At 35.9% G+C, this 23,101-nt stretch overlaps 1 protein-coding gene across 5 annotated transcripts in view; it reads right to left on the bottom strand.

The window, feature by feature from the left end:
• Positions 1–23,101, bottom strand: part of MAP7 (microtubule associated protein 7) — a 99,148-nt gene that overhangs the window by 12,923 nt on the left and 63,124 nt on the right. For 3 of the 5 annotated variants that reach the window (XM_088141278.1, XM_088141265.1, XM_088141270.1), the window contains exons 4-11: positions 19,243–19,406; positions 18,560–18,677; positions 16,818–16,904; positions 14,656–14,766; positions 5,950–6,063; positions 4,682–4,830; positions 2,917–3,020; positions 1,526–1,785 (exon numbers count right to left, since the gene is read on the bottom strand). In XM_088141278.1, the coding sequence (XP_087997404.1) occupies positions 1,526–1,785; positions 2,917–3,020; positions 4,682–4,830; positions 5,950–6,063; positions 14,656–14,766; positions 16,818–16,904; positions 18,560–18,677; positions 19,243–19,406 (1,107 nt within the window). The remainder of the gene's footprint in view (positions 1–1,525; positions 1,786–2,916; positions 3,021–4,681; positions 4,831–5,949; positions 6,064–14,655; positions 14,767–16,817; positions 16,905–18,559; positions 18,678–19,242; positions 19,407–23,101) is intronic. The other 2 variants (XM_025168217.2, XM_025168227.2) reach the window with 2 other exon arrangements.

Here is a 23,101-nt window from a genome sequence, read left to right on the forward strand (position 1 = left end):
ACCTGGCATACACACGCCAATAGGTGGCAGTCAATAGCACAATACACAACACACAATAACAGGTGTTTTTCACATGAACTCTGTAGCCAAAATATTATTTGTTATTGTTGTAAAGATAACGGGATGAATCCTCCCATGAGAATGAAACTCCTGACAAAATAGACATCCACAGGGAGAGGCAGCCCCACAAATAACCTGGCCCTATGCCATTCAGGGCTTTAAAGGTGATAAATAGCACCTTGAATTGCACCCAGAAAGAAACTGGAAGCCAGTGCAGCAGCAGTGTAATACAGGCAAACCACTGGGTGTGCAGAACTGTGCACATTGCTGCATTCTGGACCAATTCTGGGTGGTTTTCAAGGGAAGCCCCATGTACAGCACTTTGCAGTAATCCAAACAGAACGTGACCAAGGCACCAAAGCATGAGTGACTGTGAACAAGACCTCCTGGTCTAAGAACAGGTGCAACTGGTGCACAAGATGAATCTGTGCAAAGGCTCTCTAGCCATGGTTCCTTGAACAGGAGCCACAAGTCCAGGAAGACTCCCAAATTCCACACAAGCTCTGTCCAGGGAGGTGCTAACTCACTGAGCAAAGATAATACAATGCCAGACCCTGGGGGGCAAAATCTCCCCAGGCACTGGGTCAGCATCTAACTGGCCATTGGTGGAAATGTATAACTGGGTATCATCAGCACACTGATGATATTGGACTCTGTGCTGTTGAATGACCTCGCTCAGTGGTTTCATGTAGTCATTTACAGAGGAGCACAGAGAGACCTGCACTCTGAGGTAGCCCACACTGACACTAATTTCTGAAATTCAGTTAATGTAATTACTTTCTATGATTTAATAAATCCCCTGCCACATTTAAAATTACAATTTCTCAGTAATTTTGGCAGAGTTTTGGAAGACCACACCCAATATTTAGGGGGACCACATGTGACCTTGGTGATAGTCAGGTTGTGCATTCCTGTGGGGCATGACTTAGTGATGAGGATGTAGCTCCATTAAGTGAGGGTTGCCCTTAACAAGACAGAGATACTGATGAATTATTGCCCATAGAAATCCTAAAATTTGAAATCATCACTAGTTAGAACATATAGCGTATGTGAATATTATTACAAGTATTTCAGTTCAGTCATTAAAACTGTATTATTCCACTTTGATTTTTTAAAAAACAAAAAGCATATAGTCAATTGTTAAACAAAACAGAGTAACAAAAATTAGAAAATAAATTCTCTGAGCCTTGCTTGAGTTCTGATGATTTCATGGACACATTTAGGTAGTCTGGCATTGTCTTAACTTCCTATTCTAGCCTATAACCCTGATAGTTTCTGTGGTTTCCTGTTTAAGCAGTAACCAAGACCGACCTTGCTTAGCTTCCCAAGCTCATCCATTGGAAATAAACCTGTTACAATTAACCCCATTGATTCAAAATGCTATCCAAATGCTACAGAATGAGAAGGGAGCAAAGCACTTAATTGAGAAAGGAACATTTTGGAAGGCTGATAACCTGATCCTTACTTTGCATAGACTCTGGTTTACAAGGAAGTACTTCTTCACTAGCAGCCACTCTGGGACTTGAGGTTGCTTTTTTAGGGTCTGACTTTTCTTCAGTTGTCTTCTCAGATTCCTGCATTAATTCCTTTTTCTCATTTTTTAGTGGACGAATGTTGCCAGGGGAAGGAGGGCGAGCTTGAATGGAAGGTGTTTTGGATGATCCAGGAAGTAAAATGATCTTTTTGGGTGTTCCTGGCAGAGCAGGCAAAGATCTGGAGGCATGCCTATTTGAATCACAGAGGAACAGTAATTGTAACTTGAGTTGTTACTCCATTGTGTTGGTTTTTAACATTTCCCCATCTCTATTCATTCTCCCCTACCTGTCTGAAGTAGGTTTAGGAGTGAGGGGGAAGAAAAAGAATCTACCTGAGAAACTTCATCTTACCTTATATGAAGAGGACCACAGAAAGAAGATGATATGCCTCAATGGGGCACAACTTACTACAGCTTATTAAAGATTTATTAAAATTGATCTGCCTCTCTTTCTCAAAAAAAAACAAGATTCTGCATCAGATAGGAATGCTATGCTGAAATCAACAATGCGGTACTATTTCCATAATCCCAAAATGGCTTTGGCTGGGCACTTTTTGAGAAGTAGAAGCCTTCCCCCACCTCAGAGTAAACCCCTTTTGAAGCTGAGGTTCTTTCAAAAACAATTGGTGTTATAGCATTGGCTACTGAAAGAAAAGTTAGGAATTTCCTGGCTTTATCATGCCTGCTTTGCCTATAAGACCTCTATTCAACATCTTTATCTTGCAATGGCTGTAGAGTGGGGGGGGGGGGAGAATATTATTGCTGTGGCTGTACAGAAACTTTAACATGTGAGTGAAATAGCTTAATCTCCATACTCTGAGATAATTTTTAGGGGCTTAGTTGAGAATTGCTATTTAAGCAATGAATGCCTCTTTAAGATATTTACTGCTTTGCTAATGAGAATTAGCTGTGATGGTTGCAGAGTCTAGAAAGGGGAACCACAGAGCATTATTCTTAGAGAAAATAACTTCTATTGTATGTACATCTCTATGAATGTCTCCGTGTGCAGGTAGAGTTTTTCAGAAATATTGGATAACACAACTTGGACAAAGGTAGCTTTCCCAGATTTGGTAATCACTAAATGGTCCTGCCTGCAAACATCATCATTCCCAAGGGGATATTACCAGATTGGGGAAGTCTGTGTTAAGGTTCCACTGACTATCTACCAAGTCTGAAAAAAAAAATCAGAATACAAGTGATCCTTTAATATGCATCTTCTTCCCATTTCTACATTCAAATTGTTTTCCTTCCCATTTTTATATACCATCTAATTCTGACAGCAACCATACAAGATGCAAACAGGTTAATAATAAGTTACTTACCAAGCAGCTGGTTTATTTCTGAAGGTAGAAGGTGAGCGAGTTCTTTTTTTACCAGATGAAGGATTAACTGATGAGAGTCCCCTTTCCTTTCCTTTCCTGCTACTCTAATATTGAACAAATAGGACCGCTCAGACATTTTGCATGGCCACAGAAAGACAGCCCCCTTGCTAAATGCACCCAGAAATAAAGTTTTGGTGTTACAATTTACCACTGTTAATTATTCTTTAGTTTAAAAAGAGGCTAAAAGACTGATCTCATAATATAGGGTTCCTCAACCTTGGCGACTTGAAGATGTGTGGACTTTGACTCCCAGAATTCCCCAGCCAGAAGTTGAAGTCCACACATCTTCAAGTCGCCAAGGTTGAGGAACCCTATCATAATATATAGTTTGTTTTTTTTAATTTGCATTTTGTAAGGATGTGCTCAGTATGTTCTGATTATCTGGACTGAAACATTATTTAAGCCATTCCAATGTTTGTTTACAATTTAATTGATTTGTAAACCCTGTCATTAAGGTTTGTGAATAATTATTTATGGCTTAGCACTATCCTGAATGCAGAGATGATGGCTAATTGAATAAACAATGTCTTGGCACCATCTGCTTAACCATGAGTTACCCTCACACACACCAAGTGAACAGTTACAAACCATAATGGCTGAATTCAAGCAATACACTATGTCAGTTCCAAACATTTGAGTTTAGTGTAATGTGTTACTGATTGTCCTTTCTTTATCCTGGCCCTGTAAGATTTCTACAGTTTTCAAGAAAGACAATGATCCTTTCTTATTGCAGTTTATGTCAGCCCCACCAGGTACACTGCACCAAGAAAGGAAGTAAATAGGATGGATAAAACTACTTTTATTGAGATTGGCTATAATAACAGAATCCTGCAAGTCTGATTGTGCTGTATGTTCTCCCTCTTCTTATACTTCAGTGAATTTGGGAGTCTCTGAGCCATTTATGAATGCTATCTGAAACATATTTTCACCCCTCATTGCCTTAGTAACAGATCTTGCAAATCTCCATCAAGGTAATCTTCCTTACTCTCTACAGTTTATAACATATTAAAAGAGTTTACAGTTAGAAACAGAGGGAAATGCCTTATCCTATTTTACATAGCTCCAGCAGCATCCACAGGGTTAGTATGGAGTCATACTATTTGCATATGAAGATTTGCATCCCAAAAGGCAAGATGTAGTTGCAACCGTGTGACTGAAGTCACACTTCTGCAACTGTCATCTTACCTTTTTTGACCACCCTTCATGGACACCATTTGGTAGCTCTCTTGATTTCAAACATAAGCCTTTTACAGCAGATGATGGGGAGTGAGTCTGGGTACTCCTACGTACAAAGCAGATACCCTGCCATGCTCTATGGCCCTCCCTTAAAGGTCTGTCAGTTATATAAGCTTTGCATCTGGAAATGTCTTTCTATTGTTTTCATTCTTTTTTAAACACAAAGCTATTATTTTAAAATTTAAAGCTAATGAACTAATCCGTGTTCCTTGCTAGTGAATTTTTCACAGACAGTAGGCAGTTTACTAGACGAAAAGTCCTTTTTGATCACAAAAACTCTGCTAATAACCTCAAACCATTATGGTAGTATTAATGCACAAATCTTAATATGCAAATAGTATGACTCCATATCCATCACACTTTTTTCTCTATGCTGACTACTTTCCTATGATAAAGAAATGAACCAAGTTAGCCTTAGGTAAGATGATTTCATTACAGGTGTAAGCTTATTCCCAATTTGGGAACTTACCCCAGCTGAATGTGCGGTCCTTCGCCGTCTAACATCAGGAGCTGTGCCAAAAAGTTTTGCTCTGTCTCCTGGATTTTGGCAACTTATGGCCTTGAAGGAGAGAGGGCTGATGGGGCTGCAAGATGCTGAACGAGGACAAATGGGGATAACTAGGGTATTTTATTTTTTTTCCCATGTATATATTTAACCAAACACATAGAAGGAAACCCAAGAGACAGGAACAGGAACAGGAACCAGAGGTAGGAAAAGAAGAAAGGAAGGAAGGAAAGTATTAATATACACACAGAGAAAAAGTAGAATGCTTAGAACTATCCTGGGATTATCTACAAATTAGAGGCCTGACAATACATTTCTTCCTATTTAGGCAGAAATATGGTCTACCAAATACACAATTGTACATAGGTCTACCTAAGAATAAATCCCACTCGGTTCAATGATGTTTATTCCCAGAACTGCAGCATAAAAATATTTATGCCTCCACTTTCATCCAAAAACCTAATAGCTCTCTGCTGCAATAGATTCAATTCTTATTCTGTCGTATATAATCTGAAGCTGAAGGCAACTGAAAATACACAAGCATTTTTAGAAAAAATGTTATATGAGAAAGTTCCCAGAGAGGTCCTATATTGAATCTGTTACTTAAGTTGTGAAAGTACTTATTTCCTAAATGATCATTAAGAAAATATTAATTTGACACATTGGATTTATATAAAAACGTAACTTTTTGTCAAATCTCTCCGAGCTAAATTCACATAAACATGGTATTTCTTCTTTGGTAAATTATATATGTGAGAAATTGAGGGAAATTTAAGTAGGAATCTGACTATGAAATGATAGGTAACATGTTAGGAAAAATATTAAGTAATTTTGATTTACTGAAGGTTCTGTTTCACTGACTCAGTAATATCAAGTGTTAATACCTAATTATATCTAAAGCTGTTTTTATAGAATGGTGAATTTAATATATAAGTGGGGACAGGTATCGTTACAAGTTTCCTCTAAAACATGATGGGGAGCCCTGTTAATGAAAGCAGACACTCTATGCTGCTGAAATTAGATAATTTTCTATTGAATTATTAGAGATTTACAGAGAAAAGCAAGAAGAATTTGAAAAATGGAAGGAGAGAAAAGAATCCAGATTATTCCCTGAATCAAGATTCAGACGACAGCCAAACCAGCCCTATGTTTTTCCAAAACAAAATTTAAAAGACTGTAGACTTCTAAAATGATACAGTTGAGTAAAGAATTCATTGATGTTTTAATTTTACCTGTATCTCCAGATAGAGTTGCTACACTTTTACTCCTGGCCAAGAATGAATGAGTTGGTGTCAGAAGCCTGCTAACAATGCTGCTTTCCCATGGACTGAGCTGCAGACGTCGAGCTGAATGTCATCATATAAGTAAGATGTTAGGTCAAATGTCTTTTACAGAGAATCAGGTTAGAGTGCTTAATGAAACCCTGACCCCATTACACATAGACGTTTATTAAAAAATTGGAAAGATACTGATAATTCATTCATTTTGCCTTTCCATTTTGGCATTTATTTTCAAAATACTTCCAAGAAATTTAGCATCACACGTTATAGAGCCCTAATTAATTGGGCCTAATAAAAATATAAATATTTAAAGGACAACAGTACAATGTTAATTATTATTCTCACAAAAAGAAACTGCTCCCAAATACACTTCTATAGTTAATCACAACCATAAAGAAAACTTTTACTGTAAGCTACTTTAGCAGCTCTAAAAGGCAGCAGTTTAAGCACAGATCTTTTACATTTCATCTAGTTATGGGTAGAAAGCGAAACCATGAAGAAGGATGGAAGTTATTTGCCTTTGAGGCAGAGAAGATGCAGGTATTTCCTTTATTTGTTGCTACAAATAAATGAGAGAACATAGGCTGCCATGGATCTGCTGTTTCTTAAAGGGTTTCACAATGCTTGCGAAAAATAGCCATTCTTGATATGGCATAAGCCCTAAGGTCAACTTAAGTCTATATCCAACATGCTTATTTACAAGAAACACGAAAAATTTTAAAAAATGTGTTCAAACTTACCATGAAAATCATTCTAAAGGTGCAGTATTACATATCAACACAGATCATACCTATTTATATTAAAAATGAAAACATTTCCCACAACTGCGTGCCCAACCTACATATATTTCACCAAGAGGAGTGGATCCCCCAAAAAGAAAAGTTTGTATCAAAGTTGAATCATTGGATGCTTCATTTTGTAATATTGTACATTAATTTGACCATCTTTTAAAAAAATACCTATATATTAAAAAAAACCCTAAGAAATCATTAACCCATGTCATGATAGACTACCTTAATAAAAATTGTTCTGTAATGAATTATTGCAGAATAGCTTTTACAATTAATAGAACCATATTCAGACAAATTATATAAAATACAAAATATTCTATGAATGACTCTATTAAGCACATCACTGGTCATTAAACTTGTATCTTTAATCAATGTAGATAAGGAGGCAGGAAGACAAATATTACAGCAAAATCCTAAGGAATACTATTTAAATGATTATTTCTCCTCATTGAGTGCTATATTTATTCACAGAACTCCATGACTATATTTATTTATTTATTTATTTATTAAATTTGTATGCCACCCATCTCCCCCAACGGGTGACTCTGGGCAGCTCTCTGCCGGTTCAGCTACACACATTAAAATCAATAAACTGTTATCTAGCAATGCGAGGACAAATACATAACAGCGACCAAAGGAGTGATGGAGCATGAAAACACTATCTCTTCCCTCTTTCTTCTGCCAGCACCTTTAAATTTAAGATAATGACTACACATTTGAGAGCCAGTTTGGTGTAGTGGTTAAGGCATCCGGCTAGAAACTGGGAGACTGTGAGCTGTAGTCCCACCTTAGGCATGAAGCCAGCTGGGTGATCTTGAGCCAGTCACTTTCTCTCAGCCCTAGGAAGTAGGGAATGGTAAACCACTTCTGAAATCTTGCCAAAAAAACTGCAGGGACTTGTCCCAGCAGTTGCCAGGAGCCAACATTGACTCAAAGGCACCAAAAACAACAACAACACAACCCTGGGCTTTCAGATGAGGTTCAATGGCAGACTAGATGTCTCCGAAGGAGCACAGGCAGTGCTGTGACAGTGAACGGTGGCCAGCTGTGATTTCTAGCTGGTGAAGTCTTTCCAGATAAAGGAGGGACCAAGAGATCTCCCACTTGCACCCCGGGCTGCTCCTCCTCGTGAGGAGACTGTGAGAGTGAAGCCTTGTGGTCTTCTCATGAGTAGAACAGCAGGGGGTCAAGGGAGAAACAGCTTGCTGACACACACACAGGCACATCCTTTTAAAGGATACTTATTTGACCAAGCCCTCACTTTCTTAATCACTTTTGAATATAATCAATGTACAGTTGAAAAGAGGTCTTTGAAAACAGCAGGATAAAGAAGAAAGCCTCTGGGTAAGTTAGACTTCTTTCTGAATTACAGAAAAAAAAAAAAAACAAGAAATAATACTTTTAAAGACTTTAAAGCAACAGCAAAGAGCTTAATAAGATTTTGACCAAGAAAGTTATAAACGGATAAAGGGGATTGTATAAATTTGAAAAATTAATATTTTGGCGAAAGTGCTTTTGGCATTATTTGGAATTAATCAACTAAATGTTGATTGTCTAACATCAAAGGGAAAAGATTATTGGTGGAATTTATAAAACAAGGAGATAGATGTAACAGGAGATGGACTGTGTCAGTAAAACTATGGAAAGAGAGATTGGACTAAAGCCTTAAGGGTATGGAGAAGGGAAAAGTGGGGGGGGAAGAGAAGCCTGCCTTTTATTTTCATCTTTGTAATTGACTTACTTTTACTTCTGGATTATAAATAAAAGAATGACAACGACCAGAAAAGCTGCAAAGTATGGGGAGGGAAGGAGAGGGTCATTAGAATAATTGACAGAAAAGGGTATTACTCCAAAATTATTACAAAATAATGTTTGAAGGGATGGGAAAGCAGGTATCTGAATCTGTCAAATCTGTTAAAATGATGTTTTTGTTTCAAACAATACCTATTCTGACAACCGATGTACTATATAAGCAATAGCAGAAAGATATATCTAGGTTTGTATGGCAAGGGAAAAAGCCAAGGATTAAATATAAAGTTCTCCAAGATGCAAAGGAATGAGGAGGATTGGGATTGCTTGATTTAAAACTGTATTTTGCAGCCAGCTGTTTGGTTTGGATGAAAGAGTGGGTGCCGCTGAGAAATAAAATAATTTTAGAATTAGAAAAGCACAATCTGAGGTTTGGATGACATGGTTTTCTATGGTACGATAAAGTTAATGTAGATTTTAATGTGTGAAATGTTAGAAGTGCCATATTGAGAATGGAACCGATATAAACCCAGACTGTACCCAAAAATATCTTTATGGGTCTCAGCACAAGAAGCATTTTATAGGAAAGAAACAGCAGGTAAAGAAAATGGTTAACCTATCAAGACTTGTTAGAACAAGAACATGGAAAATATAAGATGAAATCAAGAGAACAATTAGCTTCAGAGGGATTTAGTTTTCAATGGTTTTCGTATGCACACCTAAGAGAAAGATTCACAGTAGATAACAGGACATTTGGAATAGAGCAATAAAAGAATCTGAAGTTGAATTATGTACAAATGATGAACATGTATTTGCCAAAATCTCTAAACTCTTGCTGAAATTTGAAATAGAAGATGAACAAGTAAGAGTGTATGATAAAATGGGCTAAGAATTTTGGACCTAACATATTGTTGGAATAGTGGGAAAATACTGTATGTGGTTGAAAGGATTGAAATTCACATTATGTTATAAAAGAGATTTTATAACATAACAAAACAATGTACTCTGGGTATATGACTCCAGAAAAAATATCTAGAATGTATAAAGGTATCTCAAGTTTATGTTGGAAATATGGATAATATGAAGGGTCATTTTATCATGTTTGGTGCACTTGTAAAACAGCCAGAAAATTTTGGATTCAAATACATATATTGATACAAAGAATTCTGAAGACTAAGATTCAATGGAAACCAGAACTCTTTTGATTGGGATTAATGGACAGACAACTAGAAAAAAGCCATGGAAGGTTATTTTTATATATGATCACTGCTCTGAGACAACTATACACACAAAAATGAAAAGACTCTGAAATACCCACAAGGGAGGTATTGGTTGGTGAATATGACAGAACTAGCAGAGATGGCAAAATTAACTTGTTTGCTTAGAGAAAAATCAATTACTACATTTATTAGCGACTGGAAACCCCTTATGGACATTTTGCTGAAAAAAGAAAAAAAACCTGATGATTTATGGATTTGATTATTAGAAAGGATAGATTATGGAAAAAAGGAAACGTTGATGTAACCTTAGAAAGAGAGGGTAAAATATAAATGTACTAACTGTTCTTAAGAAGATTGGAAGCCTCTTCTTTATTATTCTTTTTTTTCTTTTTCTTTTTCTTTTTCTTTTTCTTTTTCTTTTTCCTTTTCTCTTTTTATTTTTTTCACTTTTCAATTACTTTTCTCTATTTCTCTTACCTTTAACTTAAAATTTATATTGGTTTTACTCTGTGAAAAACTTATTTAATAAAAATTAAATTAAAAATTAAAACTGCTGCTACAAGAAGAATGGAAAAGTTATAACCCATTGTGTTACCTTCTACTAAGTACAACTATGAAGAGATTTTAAAAGTCATGTAACTTTAGCGTCATGAGGACACTATGAAGAATGAAAGAGAATTAAACTATTTTCTGTAGGATTTCTTTAGACAAATGAGGTCTCAAGATGCCATTTAATTTTCACTGACCTCCAGAAAAAAAGGATGCTAATGAGACTAATTCTCTAGAGTTGGGTCTCCAAAAAACTGTCCAAAACTAATCAAAGTAATAAAAAAGTATTGTCAATTTTTCCTACTGAATAACATTCTGTGCATCAGAAACCAAACTCTTAGAATTAGAAAAATATTTATAATAATCAAAATATTTATTACCAAAAATATGTTAATAATGGAATGAAAATCCTTATCATTTAAGTTTGTTATATTAGAGCCTACAATATTTATTGTTCAAGTTAGTGTCAAGCGATGGACTAAAACAAAAATCTAGATTGGAATTTTTCCAAAATATTAATGATTAACTGAAATTAGGCTTGTATCCAGCAGTATATGGCAAGTGATTCCTTCTCCCCCTTTCCAAATGTTGGAAATGAGATGCAGGAAGGGAAACAGAAAGAGGAAGTCTCAACATGCAATGAATGAGGAAGAAATGGTGGACTGAAGATGGCTCTGCAAAAAATGGAGCCAACAACTGTGGCAGAGTGAAGAGCCAATGAGTAGACAGGCTCTTCAAAACCTCTCCAGACAAGGAGAGGACTTGATATAGCCCACAAGTGCACCAGACAGCTGTTCCTTACACAGAGACTACAAGATAGTGGACTCTGGCATACAGCTCTGTGAGATGAGGGAATAGCCATCTTGCTCAAACCATGTTCAGCCTCTTTGAAGACACTAAATTTGCATACTTCCTTTTTAATCACTTTTGCAAATTGCTTGTTAACTGCTTTTCAGCTATTAGAAACCTTTAGATCAACATGTTTGACAGCACCAGGTAAGTTTCTTTCAATCCTTAGTGAAAAAAGTTTTAATTACAAGTTTACTAACTTAAAAAAAATTTTTTTTTAGAATAAACAGCAAAAGGGTGATTAAAACTTTGATTTTAGAAAGTTACAAATGGATTAAGTGTCCAGATAAATTTGAAATAAGGTTTTGGAATTAATTACAAAGAATCCTTCCTGTAGGAAGAAAATGCTTTTGTTTTGAATTAAAAATAATAATAATAAGATTTTAAAAATTGGACACTAGAAGGAACTAAAGATTACAATTAAAGGAGAACACATAAACTTGACATACAATTACAGAATGAAACAAATACTCTAACATTGGATGTACTGAAGGATATTTTTGAAAAATGGACTCAGAAGTTAGTATTAATAGTGTCAACAGAGTCATCTGCCTCTATGGAGAGACTGTGTCTAAATGATGTGGAAGAAGAACAAATTTTACCCAACAAAATCAAGACTGAGTTGAAAATGGATTTACAAATGACAGGATATAAGAATGACATGGAAAAAATATCATATTGGACATACAAAAATAACCTGGCTAATGTTTTAAAATTCAAAAGGGATATATAAACAATAAACCAAGAGAGTGACCTGGATAATTTGCCTATATTGGATTTACAAAAGAGGCTTGTTAAGTTTTTGTAGAATCTCGTGATAAGGGACAAAGAAAAAATGAAAAGAAATCAAATTCTACAACTTTATTTGAATGGACTAAAGATTAAGATTGTTAGAAGTAAAAGGAAGGAATATAAAGTTGGTTTATTTGATCAAGGTTAAGATAGCTATGTTGTTATTTCTGGTAACCCTTAATGGACTTTTGCTGACACCAGGACTGAAATGACGATGCTTTATGGATTTGTTATAGATAAGAGATGGGATATGGGAAGATGAAATCATTTGTTGTATTTTAAGAGGAGGTGATAAGTTATTAAAATTGTTTATGCTTGTTGTGATGAAGGTGGGAAATCACTTCTTTATATATTTCTTTTCTTTTTCTTTACTATATTCTTACTTTTCTTTCTTTTCTCTTTCTCTTTCTTTTTTCCTGTTTTTCTTTCTTTTCTGAACTTCTAATCTTTCTTTTTATTCTTCTTTTTTTTTTAGCTTGTATTATTTTTTTACTGTTGTAATTATAATCTTTAATAAAATTACTAAAAAGAAAAAAGAAGTGTCAGCATAACATAAGATATACACCTTAGTAAATAGCACCAGACTGTTTTTGAACTCTGGATTTGAGTCTAATGATTGAACTGTATGATATAACTTCCGTAAAAAATGAAGCATTTGAATTATATGCCTGTGAAAACCCACATTCAAGTTTAGGTCATTTTCTCCAGAGATATTATTCAAGAATTAAATGCAAATGAATGATATAAGGCACATGGACATTCTTCAGTTTGAATTTCTAGTTTTATGGCTCCCAAAGTAGGCAGAGTCTTTGTTGGAATCTGTTCTTTGAACTACAATACGTCTGCTGTACAGTGAGCACATGGCAATGACTACTGTGGAGCAAAGGTTAATACATCAATGCACAGTGATGCTTTTTTCCCCATCACCTTGAGCTCTGTCAACCCCTTTGCTGTTTTGCTGGTTAGTCACCTGGTTGTTTATTAACTGAATACGTAAGCCCACCAATGTTCTGGAGCAGAAGTACATGATATTGTTGTTCCTTCAAAACTCCTTCCTAATCTACTTGCCATTTAACCATGGCTATAGCTGAACAAACTATGCTTAATTTCTTCCTTCTACTTGTGGAAACATTTTCCCAGCCTCACTTCTTCTCATCTCACCCATCCTGTTATTTCTGTGTAACTCATCACATTACATGTCTTCTTCCTCTGGTAACCCTTCCCGTTCCTAATAGTGAAATTTCATAAGATACAGTGATTTTGTGAGATTTGGCTTCTTGTGGGTGAAATGTTCTATGCTTATCTATTCTGTCACTAAGACCTGGCTTTGTGGAAAGTATTACTTATGCTGACAGAGATATACTGTAGCTCCCCTTCTTAAACACCATAACACACTACAAAGTTCACATAAAATATGGTAACCTTGATAGACACCCCACACACACAGCTGCAGTAGCAAATACAACCAGCAGCAGCAAGTACTTTTTGTTTATAGTATTGTCAGACATGTAATTTTGTAATGAAGGAGTCAGAAAATATAGTCAATAAACTTGAGGTATATAATGCTTAAATAATATATAATTTAGTACATCTGATTTCTTAAAGGATTCCATTGCTGTTCTTTAAAAGATAAATGCCTAAAACTTCTTACGCCTAAAAGTACGGTCCCTGACTACAGCACAAAGTGATTGTCCTCCTTTGTTTTAATATGAAAGTGCAAAAACTGTCATTCAATTTTTGGGAAAGAGAATAAATTACTCCCCTGATAAATTGTATTTTATTGTCTGAGAGACAATATTTCAAGGCTATTTATAATTGTCAGGTTGACAGTTACAAATCACAGGCATGTATTTATTTCCATACATGCAGAAAAGCACATAATTCACTAACATAAACAATTGTATGGACATAATCAGAGTTATCCCATGCATATAATCTAGTCGACAATATGCCTCACTGAATTTAGTGAAATTTTCTATCAGACAAATGTACATTTACCACATGGATGAGACCTTCCAACCCAGTTTCACATTACAATGGAAAATCTAAATAATCTTTAGTTTAAAAAATTATTTTTCCATCCAACCAATGTATAAAATTCTTCAGACATTTTGATTACCACAGAGCAGCTTTAAAAAAATTCCTATGTTCAATAAAATGTAAGAATAATGAAAAAAAATCTTGCTTTCTTTTTAAACAATTGAAAGACTGAAATACACAGTAGTTCAGAATAATCTCTTTGTAAACCATGTCACAATATAAAGCCAAAGGGAAGACAGAATACCCAGTTTCTTAGCCAAGAAATCATCAAACTGACTGAGGTGAAGTTCAAGAGCACTTTTTTATGGCAAAAATGAAAAAAAAAAAAAACCAAATGAATATGGTCTAGTGATGATGCACAAAAATTAAAATATATTCCATGCACAATGGAGAAATGAGCTGCTGCTCTATAACTTTTTAATCATTTACTAAAAAACCTGACAGAAGCACTGCTTTATGCATTTGCTAAATATATGGATTCAGGCAAGTTTTGACATTTCAAATATGTGACTTTCTTTTTCTAGCCGAAAGATGGCTTTATGTCCAAAGCCACATTTTCTTTCCTCTAATAATATAAAGGAAATTACTTAAGAGCTGCTCAAGTTTTTCAAAACAGTTATATAGAACATTTTTGGTCCTTTGTTTTTCACTTTTCTTCCAAACTATACCTCTGTCTGGAGAATTTAGTAATGTTGCAGATGAGGAGGAGAGCCTCTTGTTAATGACTGGATCAACATGTTTCGAAAGGTTCATTGTTGAAACAGATCGCCTGTCTGGATCTAAAACAAATGGAAATAATGCTAATTGACAGCCCGCATGCAGTAATGTGACTTTCTAGTCCTCCAGAGGGAACCATAAATAGGAAGAGTTCTTTTTTTTTTAATGCTTTATGAGGATTAAAGAGAGATTTTCTTTTTAGGTGACTCAAAGATTGGGCACAAAATGATTTAGGCTGGAATCCTATAGTTATCCCGCGATAAGTCCAATTGAGGGCTTACTGCTAAGCAGATACATATAGGATTGCACATTTAATTTCAAATTGCAGCCAAACTCCTACTCAAACAGCAATGTTCTCTTTAATGAAATAAATGCAAATGAACATACAGTATAAGAAATAAAGTAATGAGATTTAAAGGACTATTTCACTGTACTGTAGAGAGATTGTAATAAAACAAAATCTTTTAAAAAGAACATTTGACTATTTGGTAACAAAGTCCTGTGAATTAGGATCCCTCAATATCACATGCCCTTGTATGTTCATAAGGAAAAGATGTAGAAACAAGGCAGATAATGAAAGAAAACCAGGGAATTTCAAAGTCAGGAAGTTTCAAACTTCTTTAAGTTCCTGCAAGATGATTTTCATGCATTTCTTGAGAAGATGCTTTAGGCAGAGTCTTGTGCAGCTCATGCATGTAATCTTACAGCCAGACCAAGAGTCTTTTATGTCCATTTTTAAAAATCTCACTCTTCTACAGATTTTTAATGGCACTGTTATAGTTATTTTGGTTGATGTTAGCCACCTTAAAGGCCATTGTGTGGAAAGGAATTTGATACATTTCAATAAAAATGTTTTCCCTATAGTATAACAACATTTAATACAACTGACATCTTAGCTTCTCCACCCTCGCACCTTCCAATTATGATGGGCAGCTTTGAGCTATTCTGGTTGGAAATATATGGGGTTGCAGGTCAAACACAGCTGGAGAACAAAAGGCCATGCTAGTTGGGAATTCTGAGAATTATTGCCCCAAGTCATCTGGAGAATGTCAGATTGTGAAAAAGCTGCTCCATTGATTGGCTACTTGGATAAATGTTATATAATCCCATTCACCACTTTTCAATTCATTTCTTGTAGCTTCGTGGGAGCACATTCATCTCTTCCTTATCTCCTGCATGATGTCCTTCAAGTTAGGGTTTCCACTGTAGTGAACACTGCACACAATGTAATTTTCCCAGTATTATTTCCTCTCCACCATGATGACTTTATTGTTTTTTTTAAAGGACAGCCCAGTTTTCAGCATGGATACACAGCAATGTGACCCAGCAGTCATTTGACATCCTTCTATTTCTTTTTCAAAACAACTTAAAGCCACTTTCCTCCATTTATTTTTAAAAAGAGAACAGGTGCATGAAGAGGGATGACACAAAAGTATTCAGAGCAAAGAAAGGAAACCATGAGAAGAACTAGGAAAGGTGCTGAGGCAGACATTTTCCAGAACTCTGTGTGCCACATGATCTGGAAACAGTGGAAAAGTTTCCTGAATGATAAGCAGTGCAAACCCTTTGCAGCATATATGGGGCAATACTGCAACAGGATTTTTTTGTTTTGTTTTGCTTTTCTTAAAATGCTGATGAAGTTTTTTTTAAAATGCAATGACAAATTGCGCCACTGAAAAATAAAGCTGGGGCAAAATCATGCTGAACATGTAATAACATTTTTCAAGAGTAATAAATGCATATTTTTAAAGAACGATGCAATAAAAGAAAACAAGTAACATAAAAAAACCCACCCAAAATAAGGTTTTTCTCTGTATCCAAAGGACTTTTGAAAACATTGTTTCTCAAGGTTAAAAATATTCCAAATAGGCAGCCTCTCTTCAAAATTATACAATGCATTTTGAGAAGTTGTGCCACATTCTTTAAGTCACCCAGTAATAAATTGGTAAACTTGAGGAAAACAGTGAGGGCTATCTATCAGCTCTAGTCTATGCAGTAAGTGTTAGACATGCACACAGTCTACGAAAAGATGGATTAGGTACTGGCGTACGGGTCCTATTTTGAGGAGATAACTACTTGTGATGAAATCAACAAATCATAGTGATTTATGTACCGAGTTTTCTAGCACCACCCAGAGTTTTGAAATGGTACTCCAAGCCTGCTAAATCGAGAAGGGTGAATGATGATTCAACAAAATAACCTAGGACAGAATGCAAGACAACGATTTTCAAAAGTAAAGAAAAACTTAAAAGGCAGCAGTCAAGTTACACAAAAAGAAGCAAAAATAACAGATAGAATATTGTTATGAAAAAGACAACTATTTGATCTGGTAGCAGTATCTAGCTCATTTTGGCTGATATAAAAAAAAGTTCAAATCTAGTTAGTATTCGAACAGAACATCAGGAAATCTAAAGTTTTCAGCTAGACTAGGAAGTTAAAAAAAAAAAAAAACAATGGCAAGCCACTTCGATATTGTTGCCAAAAGACTCCTAAATTGAGGTGTCCATGAAACTGCTAAAGATTGAGCTTGGCTTAAAGGAGGCTTTACCATTTTACTTATAATTTAAGTGCAATGATAAATGTTTTTGTCCCATAACAAAGGCAGTAATACTTGCTAGAGGATTTCCAAGGAAAGGAAATAAAGTATTAATAGACACACAATTTCTGCATAGCCCAGCTCCATCTGTAATAAGATTCTCCTTCTCCATCACCTGAGGAGGACCTGCCATAAATGACCAAGGCTTGATTGGGTGAAAATGGAGGAATTCCTCTGGGCTTTTTGATATTGAGGAAGAGGGTGAATAGTGTCCTTTTTTGCAGGACCTATGGAATGGAGGATCCTCAGTATTTAACAGCAGTGGAGGAAGGTGCTTATGGTTATGTTTTTAATGTAGTAAGCTACCTGTAGTGCAATGAGGAGGCAGCATACAAATTAATGTAATAAATAGATAATAAAATAAGTAATGGTATATATTGGATTAGGCTGCAGGTGCTTCAGCAGTGTTTCAGAAGAACTGCTTTGGACCTTGGGCAAATACAAACATGCATCTCTCCACTATTTATTAAAATAGCCTAAAGCTCACACAGAAACCTGAAAAAGGAGACTGGCTGCTTTAATGAATAGCAAAGGGGTGTAGTGTTTGTACAAGGTCCTACTGATTCTGAAATGTGCACAGACCTAATATTATCTATCTGTGCATGCACCTGTGTGTATGGATATGCCATGTTATATATTATTATATCATTTAAAAATAAACAAACAAACAAATAAATAAATAAATAAATAAGCTTAGGAAAAATACAGAAGTGGTAACCATAATTTAATTATTTATTTAATGTCTGCCAATCTCTCCAAAGACAACTTCAGCAGAGGAAGGAGAAGTCTACCTAAGCGCTTTAAATATTAATTAACAAGCGACGCTGACTACTGCATCCTCCTATCCATTCCCCTTCAACGGAGGCTTTCAAAGCTACAGCAAAATGTATCCTCAGTTTCATTGTTTTATGAGAAAACTTCTCTAAATATTTAGATTAAATCCATAAATTTAAAAAGCTTGGCTTAGACAAACAGAGCGCTGGCACATACACAAGGTCACGCAGAAACAGACAAAGCAAATCAAGTACAAATACAAATGAAATTAGAAAGGAGAGATCAGGTATCCAACTATTAGATCAGTTTCTCATTCTGGAACGTTAAGCATAAAAGGAGGAGGCACCACACACACCTGGAGACATACGTACTTAAAGTCTGAAATGCAATTCAGTATGCAAGGAAGTGTCTTCAGTTAAACAACACATATATTTATTAGCGCAAAGAAAGGGAGACAGATCGAGATTCCCAGCTTCCAATTTTACCTGCGTTATTAACGCTGCTGCTACGATGAAGTGTGCCTCCCCAGGACCACCTATTTTGCTTTTGTTTTGGTTTCTGGCTCCTCTCAATTGTGCGACGTACAACAGCTTCATGTCGTTCCTAATGAGATAACAAACAATTTCATTTGCCTGAACTGACATTGCCTTCATATTATTCATTTAATAATTTTAAAATTAAAAGTGCAATCAGTTGTATAAAATGTGTTGATCTTAAGGCAACCCAATGAGCGGGGGCACCAATGAATTCCTATATTTCCACTGTCCTTACTTGCCATGGCCCTTACTCTTTTTCTACCCAGCTGCAATGAGAAACACTCAGAAGGGAGACCTACAAGTGGGCACAATTCTGGTTCCCAAAAAAGGGTGAATGGGCTAACTTACATCGGCTTAATGGCCCAGTGATGGTTAGGCCGTATGCTATTGCATATTATTGTCTATTTAAGCAGCTATTCCTTAAGTCTTCATTCATCCCACATATAAATATTTTCCTTAGCCAGCACTGTGTCTCATTAATTCTTCCCCTTTTCCAAAATAGAATATGACCCCTTGCTGAATAATAGTCCAGGACAGATACTAGACTTGACTGGAACCCACTACTTGACCTGTTTTCACTGCTCCATACAGAACCTTATCGCCTCAAAGATCCCCTAAGGAAGCCCTCCTACCTTGTCCTCCTCTATTCGCTGCTTCCGTTTTTCTTCTACTGCAACTCGCCTTCTTTCTTCCTTTATCCTCTGCTCTTCTAATTTCTTTTTACGTTCCTCAAGATGTTTTTCATAATGTTGCCTTGCCCTCTCTTCTTTTTCTAGCCAAGCAGCTTCTCTCGCCACTAAAGAACATCAAAGGAAATTTCAAACATTTTTTGTCTTCTTCTATTGCATTAACATTTAACTATCAAAAGCCCACATTTAAAGAAGTTCATAGCATTTTAGTATTACAGCATTCTTAATTACCATTTCAGCAAGAATTATCACAATGTTTCTTGAAAAGAATGCATTATTAGCAAGCAAAAAATGGCTAGGATTTTTTTTCCCCTTTGTGTCAGTCTTGACTCCTGTCAACTACCTGGACAGGTCCATGCAGCTTTCATGGCAACATTTTTGGAAGTGGTTTGTCTTCTTTCTAAGGCTGAGAGAAAGTGATCCAGAGTCAACTGGTTGGCTTTCATGCCTCAGGCAGGACTGGAACTCACGTCTCCCCATTCCTAGACCAGCATCTTAGCCACTAAACCAAACTGGCCCTCTTGGAGGAATGTCCCTGTCACAAATTATTCAAAACCTGAATCTTGTACTCTGGTGCCTTATACAGATTGTGACCTACATTTGTATCTACATCTAAATCTCTGTCTATATAGCTATATATGTTTGTGTGTGTCTGCATGTAGGTTGTGTGTTCCTCTAATTCCCTTTGTCTAGATTTAATGACCTTATTGGGTCAGTTCTTCTCCAGTAATCTACAAGTAAACATGCCCTTGAGTTGACTTTGATTTCTGGTAACTACATGGACATATTCATGGCATTGATACAGAAATTATTTGCCAGTGCCGTCTTCTCCCAGTCTAGCTTCTGGCCCTGGCACTCCACTGTAGTCACTAATCTACATACTGAGGTTTACTTTCTGAGCCCAGATAAGATAGGTCAGGTACCAACATCTACTGGGGTAAGCGTTATTATTCTACTTCATAGTGACTGCAAGTGGTAAGCTATTTTTGCTTCCTGTTTATTGTGTTAGGTAGAACATTAGATATAAATTCCAAAGTTCTACCCAACTGCATCATCGGTTATACAAAAAAAGATCTAGTTTTTAAATTTTTTTTAAAAATTAAAAAGATATAACTTATAATTATAAAAAGCAACCAAATCGACAAAAGCCAGGACCTATTAATTTTGGCATCAATAGAAACCTTTTCAGTTCAGTGCATGTACTCATTCAGGCTGACCCTGCCAACAAGCTGAGCATGACATATTGTACAGCCAATATTTCTAGACCATCTTCTAATGCATTGCTGTGTAGAATATATATTACAATTTGGAGCTATCAAGGCAGGTGTTATAGCAACCATCTCACTCTCTAGCATCAGGCACAGTGCTCAAGTACTGCTGCAGTTTTTTTGGAAAGAAGAGAAACTGGACAAGCTAAATTGGTTTTGATTAGGGAAAAATTTCAGAGTGTGACCTTGTGCCTTGGGTAGGACTCTAGTTAAAATTAAAAGCAATTGATATAACTCATGTCTAAACTTCCATCATATCTCAGCAGCTTGGCAATAGGAGGAAAACTGTCACATAGCTTGATGGCAAATTATGGATTCTGCTTTGAAGGCCAAGAAAAGAAAATATTGAAAAAGAAACCCTTTTAACTCAGAATATTCCCGTACCTATTTGAAGGTGACAGGGGAGAATGCAACAGAGTATTCAACAGAGAGCTTCTCTAAAACAGATAAGTATACCTGAAATACTCAAATTATAATTCAACTATCAAGAAAATATATATAGGGGCAGGGGAGGACAGGACAGGACAGGGGAGGACAGGACAGGACAGGACAATGAAGGTGACTTCATTGCCACCTTGCAGGAATGTGATCATGAATTTGTGATATTCAGAGGAAGACCAGATGATTAGAGCCAGGCCTGCATACCAGACTTCACAAGAGCAAATTTTGATGAACTCTGAAGGAAGGTAAGTTGGATCCAATTTCTTGAAACCCTGAAGGAGAAAAGTGTCTGGGAAGGATGGGGAATTCTACAAAATGGGACACTGAATGTGTACTTGCAAGCAATTTTCACTAGAAGGAAAAACAGGAGAAATCTAAAAAGGCCAGCATGGATGCATGCAAAGGTCTCTAAAATGCTGAAGAGAAAAAGGGACAGGGACAGGAAATGGAAGAATACAAAGAATGATACAAGGTAGTCTTCAGAAACATAGGAATTGCATCAGGAAGGCTAAAGCTCAAAATGAGTTGAAACTAGTGAGACCTATGACTGATATAAATCATTTTGGGACAAAGTATATAATTTTTATCACTTCTCAGCCAAAAACAGGCAGTTTGCCAAGGATGTGAAACAATGCATTTTGGCTCTAAGTTTAAAAAAACACTGAAAACACAGTGAGAAGGTTGGCACATGGAATACTTACTCTGTTGTAAGTGCTGAAATGGGACATGAAGAAAAAGCAATGCACGGTGCAAGGTTCAAGTAAAAAGACTGACACCTTGCAAGTTTGTGCATAATCTGGACAATATTTAACAGCTTTTCTGAGCTATTAGAGGTTTCATTGAATTCACAGAATTGAGATATAACAATAAAGCAGAAAACTTTAACATATAACAAATTCTCCTTTCTGAAGCTGGCCACAAGAGCCTAGGACAGAATGCTGAAAAGTGAATTAAGCTGTTCATTTCAAAGGAGTTAAAGTTCATGCACACAACATTTGCAATAAAAGTAAAATCGATCTGAGTTTGGCAGATTATAAAAGAAGCAAACTGCTAATAGTGCTAGCATCAAATATAAAGACCATAAAATAAGAGGAGGAAAAGCAAAGGCATATATAGAATTATTTAAAGCCCAGCATAAGAATGTACATTGTGTTATTACTCATGGGTAGAAATATTACTCATCTATAATTTCTACCTTGAAGAATAGGATATCACATTGGATTTCAGTGTGTCAAAGCTTCACCCATGGGGCAAAGACAAGTGTATTTCCCAACATCTACTTGTGACTGTAAGCAGATTCAGTGCCATGAAGATTATTCAGAAACCATTTTGCATTCCTCCCACGAATTAAACTGAATAGAAGAACAACAGTTTACAAAAGAAGATGACAGTTGAAAAGTCTCTTTTTATTCTTAAAACTGAATAGGCCTCCAATAAAACAGTTCAACTCTGTGTAAATTTCTGATTCCTTTTAACTTATAATTTGGCATTTGATTTCATAGAAAGAATACAGTACTGTATATATGTAGTCCTAGGCGTATACACCTTGGAACCTATTCTACCAGGAGCTGGAATTGGACATCAGCTTTGGAGATTTGGAACCCTCATATGATAAAGAAAAATGCAAGTCAGTGGTTGAAATAAGCAGCTACCTCTGTCACTGCTTGTTTTTAATAAGAATAAAAAGAGACTTTTCAACTGTCATCATCTTTTGTAAACTGTTGTTCTTCTATACCTCAAATTACAAAAATCAGATCCACTTTTATCAGTTTCTTCAAAGACTTGTTCTCTACCCTCTGAGAGAAAAGCTAGATTTAAATGAACGTAAGTTACATGAAGATTGGCTTTAGATTAACATAGGGGAAACTTCTTGATGACAATGGAATCAGTTACATAAGGAAGTTGTCTATTGATTATAACTTGTTTGAAGCCTTCAGGTATAGGTTGGATAGCTGGAGGTGCTAAAATGTCCAGTTGTCCTTCATAAAGCAGGAGGTTTGTCTAGCTATCTTAAAACAAACAAACAAAAAAAACCACTGCAGCCCTAGAGTTTTATTTTGATGTTACCTGATGTACTTTCAGGCATATTAATA

The sequence above is a fragment of the Python bivittatus genome, unplaced genomic scaffold (assembly GCF_059951505.1).
Source record: "Python bivittatus isolate LINGU-HERP-01145 unplaced genomic scaffold, Pbiv_v1 ctg000020_np1212, whole genome shotgun sequence".
NCBI classification, from domain to species: domain Eukaryota; kingdom Metazoa; phylum Chordata; class Lepidosauria; order Squamata; family Pythonidae; genus Python; species Python bivittatus.